General features: G+C 37.0%; 1 protein-coding gene across 2 annotated transcripts; it reads right to left on the bottom strand.

Moving 5' to 3' along the window:
* Positions 1-2784: 2784 nt before the first annotated feature.
* Positions 2785-6394, bottom strand: LOC111885413 (probable inactive receptor kinase At5g58300). Of its 2 annotated transcripts, XM_023881679.3 has the most exons (4): positions 6252-6394; positions 5942-6022; positions 3607-4881; positions 2785-3530 (listed from the first exon to the last, which is right to left on the bottom strand). In XM_023881679.3, exons 3-4 carry the CDS (start codon positions 4856-4858, stop codon positions 2902-2904), a joined length of 1881 nt encoding a protein of 626 aa, XP_023737447.1. In that variant the 5' UTR covers positions 4859-4881; positions 5942-6022; positions 6252-6394; the 3' UTR covers positions 2785-2901. The 2 variants fall into 2 exon arrangements, with proteins under 2 accessions (XP_023737447.1, XP_023737446.1); XM_023881678.3 differs by lacking the exons at positions 5942-6022; positions 6252-6394 and having other exon boundaries at positions 3607-5111.
* Positions 6395-6747: the final 353 nt, after the last annotated feature.

Raw genomic sequence — 6747 nt, 5'->3', positions numbered from 1 at the left:
CACAGAATTTATATTATTTTGACAACTTTAATATTGCAGTTTTTAATAATATTTGGCAGATTTTTTGTTGTTGTAATAATATTGCAGTTTATTTTCAACAATTTAATGGACTCGATTAAAATGGGCCTAAAAAGCCCAAACCATGAAACCAAACCGTTAGTAACGGTTTGGTTTTGTTCGGTTTTAATTTTTAAATGGTTCGGCTTTGGTTTTCGCTTGATAAAAACCGTAACTAACGGTTTGGCTTCGTTTTGAGCTAAAAACCGAAAAAACCAGACCGTGAACACCCCTATCGGGCGGGGCCCAATGAAGGGGTGGGGGGCCTAGTATATGTGATTATGTGTATGGTATGTGGTAGTTTGGGAAGACTCCACTAAGCTTCGTGTTTACGGTTTTCAGTTTTGGTTTCAGGTACTTCCAGTTGCAAAGAGCAGGGCTCGGGATGACTGCACTGCACACACCATGATGTTTAGCCTGGCATTACTCTAATGTTTTGATTTGGAAACTTTGATAATAATGTTTTGAAATACTATGACTCATGTTTTGATGGAATGGTTGAATAACTATGGTTCTATTTAATAATTAAAAATGAAATTTTTGGTCATGATTTTTGAGATGTTACAGTGCCCCAGAAACTGCACCTCGCGCAACCAGAACTAACACTTGGAGAACTTTACAAAAGGTCTCTCTTTCAGTCTCTTTTCTTCCAACAACTCATCTAATCTGTAAAATAACAATTCAAAACATTTATAAGTATCTTTTATCTATATTTACATCAGAACACAACTCAAAATATTAAGATAACACCTAAAATATATGTATAATTTAAGCATTACCACCATTGTTTAAATTTCTATTGAAATGAAGGAGAAGATTCATGACTCTGATTTCGCATCAAACTGGACTTAACTCTAAACCAGTTAGGAAGAAAATGCTAAAAACAATTTTGGTTATGCGTAGAAACCTTAATTTCCCGTCGCATTCCGTTGTTAATCAACAAACTAGATTTAACCTTAATTTCTAACAGCTGCCTAAGGTGGTCAAAAGATGTCAGAGGTGGTGGTGGATGTTGTCTGATCCATAGAGTAAAAGCATAGTTGTTGCAATATGGCAAATAAGTGATGGTGGCGGTTTCCAGCGAGAGGAGAGATAAACGAAATGGAGACAAAAGTTTGTGAATAGAAGAAAAGGCTAAAAACAATTTTGTTTATGCGTAGAAACCTTAATTTCTCGCCACCTTCAGTTGTTTATTAGCAAACTAGATTTAAATTTAATTTTTGACAGCTACCAAAGGTGGTCAAAAGATGTCAAAGGTGGTAGTGGATGTTCGATCGATAAAGTAAATATGATAAAGGAATGATGGTGGCGGTTTCCAGTGAGAGGAGAGATGAACGAGAGGGAGACAAAAGTTTGTAAATAGGAAGAGGGTGGAGGTAGATGTTTGTGGGACCCATATATTATTAAACAATTTCTTTTAATAGATTAATAATAATAAAAAACTAAAAATATTGGTTAAGATAAGAGAAAATTCATCAAATGATAAAAAGAAAAAGTGTGTATGAAGCAATTAACCATGAAAATTTGAAATTTGTAAAATGATAATGACTTCCGCAGAAAGAGGCTCTTCGAAAGCCTTAAACCTCTGAGGAGTCGGACACATGGGGAAATAGACAAAAAAAAAAATGTTGGTTTACATACTTTTGCAGAAGATGTCTCTGTGGAAATGCATATGACTATGCGGAACTATAAAACCTCTGAGGATGTTTAACAAAAAAAACATTTAAAAAAAAAAAAAAATGTTAATTCCACAAAGGCACTATGGATCCGTAGAAATGCCCTATCCAGATATGTTCTTCGTCCAGCTCCGAGGAACTGTTCTTCGTTTGAAAATGGCCAAATTCAGGATTTTCTAGTTGTTTACTCACCATATTCGTTCCTATTTCTTGGAGATTCGATAGAGCGTTTCTTTCCCGTTTCCAGTCTTCGTTTTGCAGTAGTCCTCCCCCAAATCCTTCCTCCTTCCACAGCCAACACTACAAAACCTTTTTTTCTGTTTGGTGATTTTACAAAAATACCCCTACCACTTCATTTCCTCAGTAGTATTCAGGTTCATCAGATGTTTAAGGCTTCCATAGAGCCCTTGTGCTATTCAGGTTCATGAGGTTTAAGGCTTCTATAGAGCCCTTATTTGCGGAAGTCAATGATCATTTTACAAATTTCAGTTTTTCCTGATTAATTTTTCATACACATCCCTTTATTTAATCATTTCATGTAGGGATGAGCATATGGACCGGGGAACCGGCTGGAACCGGTACCGGAACCGGAACCCGATGGAACCGGTTGGGCCGGGACCGGGACGTTATTTTTGTGGATTTTTGGAACCGGTAGGAACCGAAACCGATATAACCGGAACCGGTAGAACCGGCAAAAACCGGTAGAACCGGTAAAAACCGAAACCGTATGATGCTATTTTTCGAGGGCCGGTTCCAACATTTGAAGACACGACAAGAACCGGTAGGAACCGGAACCGGTAGAACCGCCAGGCCGGTTCGGTTCTTGATTTTGGCCGAAGCCGGTTCCCGGTTCCGGTCCGGTTCGGTCCTTTTGCTCATCTCACGGTCCTTTTGCTCATCTCAAATTTCATGAAATCACAACATAAAAGTGATCCAAATTATAAAAAGGAAACAAACACGCAAACAACCAAAAATCGGACGGACCATTTGTATAATTTACTTTAACATGAAAGATAATTTACTTTAACACGAAAGGAAATGACAATGACAATAATAATAATAATAATAATAATAATATATAAAAAAAAATAACATCTATATTTTGCAACTTTGAATAATATAAAACCTATGGAAATCACCAGGACGTCGGAACTACAGATCAAAACAATCAGGGAGTAGCCACATTAGACCTATTATCCTCCGACGACGGCCGATTATCAGAAGATTCCGACGGCCGTAAATCACTAATCATCCTAACAACTTCCTCCATCGACGGTCTCATATCCGGAACCCTAGTCACACACGCAAGCCCAATCTGAAGCATCTGCACCATCTCCTCCTCCACATGTTGTTCCTTCATTAATTCCACATCAAACACCTCCGCCGTCCATTCCTCCCGGACCACCGACCGGACCCACCGCGGCAAATCAACCACCTCCTCTTGACTGGACGACGGGAGCGGAAGTGGAGCTTTTCCGGTCAAGATCTCAAGAAGCAGGACTCCGAAACTGTAAACATCGGATTTGTGTGTGAATTTTCGGGTTTCGATTACCTCCGGAGCGTAGTATCCAACGAATCGGGATTTTGTTGGGAGGAAGTTCATCAATGGAGCTAACCCTAGATCCGATACGCAACCCTCGAGGTGTTTGGTGAGAAGAATGTTTGATGATTTGATGTTACCATGGTTGAATTTCGCGCCTCCTTCTGAGTGGATATGAGCGATTCCTTTTGCGGATTCCAGTGAGATCTTTACTCTTGAATCCCAATTTAATGGTGTTCTTCCTATGCCTCTGTTACCTATTCAAACAAGTTAAAAAATCATAAGTACTAAACTAACACATTGTAAGATGTTGGGGAAGATGATTTTGTATACCGTGTAAGAGGGAGGAGAGGCTGCCGGAATACATATACTCGTAAACAAGAAGCTTTTCATCCTTTGAGAAGTAATAAGCGCACACCGGAACAATATTCGGGTGTTTTCCGATCCTCCCTACAAACTCCATATGCTGCTCAAATTCCTTCTTCGCCACCCCAATTTCTCGAATCCGTTTCACCACCACCGTCGTTTCTTCATCCAGAATCGCCTTATACGCCGTCCCATAGCTTCCTTTTCCGAGAACCTCCGCTGACGCTCTCAACAGATCTTCAAGATCGAAGTTATAACCACTTCCATCGAGAAAAACCAACTTATTCTTCTCCGCCGCTTGAACTCCGCTTCCAAAGTCATCGGACTTTTCATTTTTCCCAGCCGTCACTGCTTTGACTTTCAATGAACGGACTGAATCTTCGTCGTTTTTCTTCTTCAAACAACAAACGAAGAAGATAGCGAGTAGTATTAGTACAAACAATCCTCCTATTGCGATTCCGATGATAGCTCCGGTACTGAGTTTCTTATGTTTCGCCGGAGATGGGAGACTGATCGGAGAAGAAGAAGAAGATGAACATAGACTCAGAGGTTGTCCACATAAGAATGAGTTCCCTTCGAATGCAGAAACTGGAAATTTCTGGAGGGATTCAGGGATTGAACCGGTTAAGGTGTTGTAGCTAACGTTTAGGAGTCGTAACCTAGTGAGGTTAAGCTCGGGAACGGCGCCGGAAAACGAATTGAACTGGAGGTTCAATGAGGTGAGACGAGTGAGATTTTTAATCGCCGCCGGAATGTTACCGGAGAAGGAATTGAAGGAGAGATCTAGAACAGTTATTTTAGGGGAAAGAGGAAGAGGAATGTTACCGGAGAAGTTATTATGTTGAAGGTAGAGAGATTGAAGAGAAGGAATAGACGGAATATCTGAAGGAAGATTCCCGGTGAGAAAGTTCGATCGGAGGCTTAGGATTTTGAGTGCGTCTAGTTTTCCGATGGTATTTGGCGGAATCCGGCCGTAAAGTCCGACGCCGGGGAGATGAACGGCGGTGACACGTGTTCCGGCGTCGTTACATTTAACTCCAAACCACGAACTGCAAATCGGGAGAGTGGAATTCCAGTTGAGTTTTCTGAGGTGTGGCACTGATGAAGCGAACTTAAGGAGAGCTTCAGTATCGGAGCTCAGATCAGCAATGGTGATGTGAAGATTTAGGAGCATGAAAATGGCGACTGATAATAATCGATGCTTGATTGAGTTTTCCATTAATGGATCTCGTGATTGAACACCTAAATGAAGAAGAAGAAAAATATATACTTAAATTTGTTTACATAAAGCAGAAAATAATTGTTTGAACTTTAGTTTTTTTCAGAAGTATGAGCTTAAATGTTTAAAAAAACGGAACTTTAGTTAAGATCTTTCTATATATATTCAATTTTTATTCCAGTTAAAGATTGTTTGTGATAGTGGAGAACAAATTTATGTTACAAAAAAACAAAATAAAGGAATTCAGTGATAAGGAGAATCTAACCTAAAAAGAAAAAGAGGAAACACTAATTAAAAGAAAAGAAAAAAAAAGCTAAGTGCACTTCTTTTTGCAAAAAGCAAAACATATTCTTGGACATAAAGCAAATTTCAATAAATTTCAAAATGTTATGTATTACTAGTTACTTAGTTAGGAGGTAATAAACTTTTACAAAAATTACTAATAAACTACATTATTTATTACACATATGAACTAAAGTTAATTGTTTGTAACAAATTATATCATTTGTACATATTATTGGATAGGTGATGAAATTGTGTTTTTTAAACAAATGGTTATATGTATCAAATGCAATATTTGTTGGTATTTTTTGTATAAAACAAAATTAAATGGTATTTTTTATACAATTTTCAAAACTTTGTTACCATTCTCACTCATTTTCCTTTACATGAATTGGCTTCAAGATTCAATATTTCCTCTACGTGTACATGCAGATATAAAAATGGACAAAATAATATTCAAAAGCTTCCATGATTATCAACTATCAAGAATATGGTTACAGGATTCTGTTTGTTTTTAGGGTTAAGAACAAAAAAAAAAAAAAGGATTGAATTTGACCTAATGTAGCAGCCTTTAATTATTTAAAATGCATATCTATGGCTGATTTCAAATCTTCCAATGTCTAATGCAGCAGCCTTTAATTAATAAAATCACCTAACGACAAACAAAATCCGCCTTCTTGGATTTGAATTTTCTTCAAATCATAACCACAATCAACAGAAACAAATAAACAATAAAAAAGCGATCAATTAAGACAAACTATTGATCACTATCAGCTATCAACGAGATCTAGAAACGATTACCTGTATAACCAAAACGGTGAAATCAACAACAAATCAATGAATCGGAATCCAGCAAGAGCTCGCGATCGACTTCAATGGCAGCTAAACATAAACAAAAAAAACAAACACCAAAAATGTATCACGAATCAATGTAGATTTTCTATTTGCTGAAAAGTGTTGATTTTTAAGCTTTTTCTCCAACGGTATTGTACTGAAACTTGTTCAACACTTAAAATCGCCGGCGAAATCGAGTAAAGAAAGAGAGAGAAAGCTGAAATTGATTGTAAATTAAAGATGTCGGTGCATTAAAATGGTGTTTAATTTTACTAACCGTTGGAAGAATTCTGGTTCTTCGTTTCTCAATTCGCATTACTTGCGACTAAAAAATAATTTGAACTGAAATTGGGGAATTTCTTTTTCCTCGTTCTCCTTCATTTGTTGAGTTCATATTTTTAATTTATATCTATGTCCCTTTCTCCTTTCGGCGACTTTCTTTTACTCCGTACAACTTCCACCAAAGATACAGCAGATACAACGAAAATACATACAAGCTGTTATTTGTTTTGATTTAGTTTAGTAGATTTAAAAGGTATACTATTAAAGTTTTACTTAACAAAAGTTAATGAAGTACAAAAATATTGAGATGTCGATAACTTTATAAACGAGCTAAATAACAAAAATAACCTTTTTATTTTGAAATTTGAAATATTACACTTTATCAAAAATGTCACATTTTGGATTAGTGGTGGTTTGTCCCATGCGGCATAAAAATATTTCAGAATCTGAAAGTGATATTTTGAAACGACATTGTATATTTTGGAGTAACA

The sequence above is a fragment of the Lactuca sativa genome, chromosome 9 (assembly GCF_002870075.4).
Source record: "Lactuca sativa cultivar Salinas chromosome 9, Lsat_Salinas_v11, whole genome shotgun sequence".
NCBI classification, from domain to species: Eukaryota; Viridiplantae; Streptophyta; class Magnoliopsida; order Asterales; family Asteraceae; genus Lactuca; species Lactuca sativa.
The sequence above is the reverse complement of the archived record's forward strand: the minus strand, read 5'-3'. Positions and strand labels throughout refer to the sequence as shown.

What these genes read in the sequence shown, in the direction of transcription:
- LOC111885413 (XM_023881679.3), bottom strand. Translation starts at nt 4,858, where the DNA reads ATGGAAAACTCAATCAAGCATCGATTATTATCAGTCGCCATTTTCATG. An exon ending in CCTCTCCTCCCTCTTACACG is followed by an intron (nt 3,531 to 3,606) that starts GTATACAAAATC and finishes TTGTTTGAATAG; the next exon opens with GTAACAGAGGCATAGGAAGA.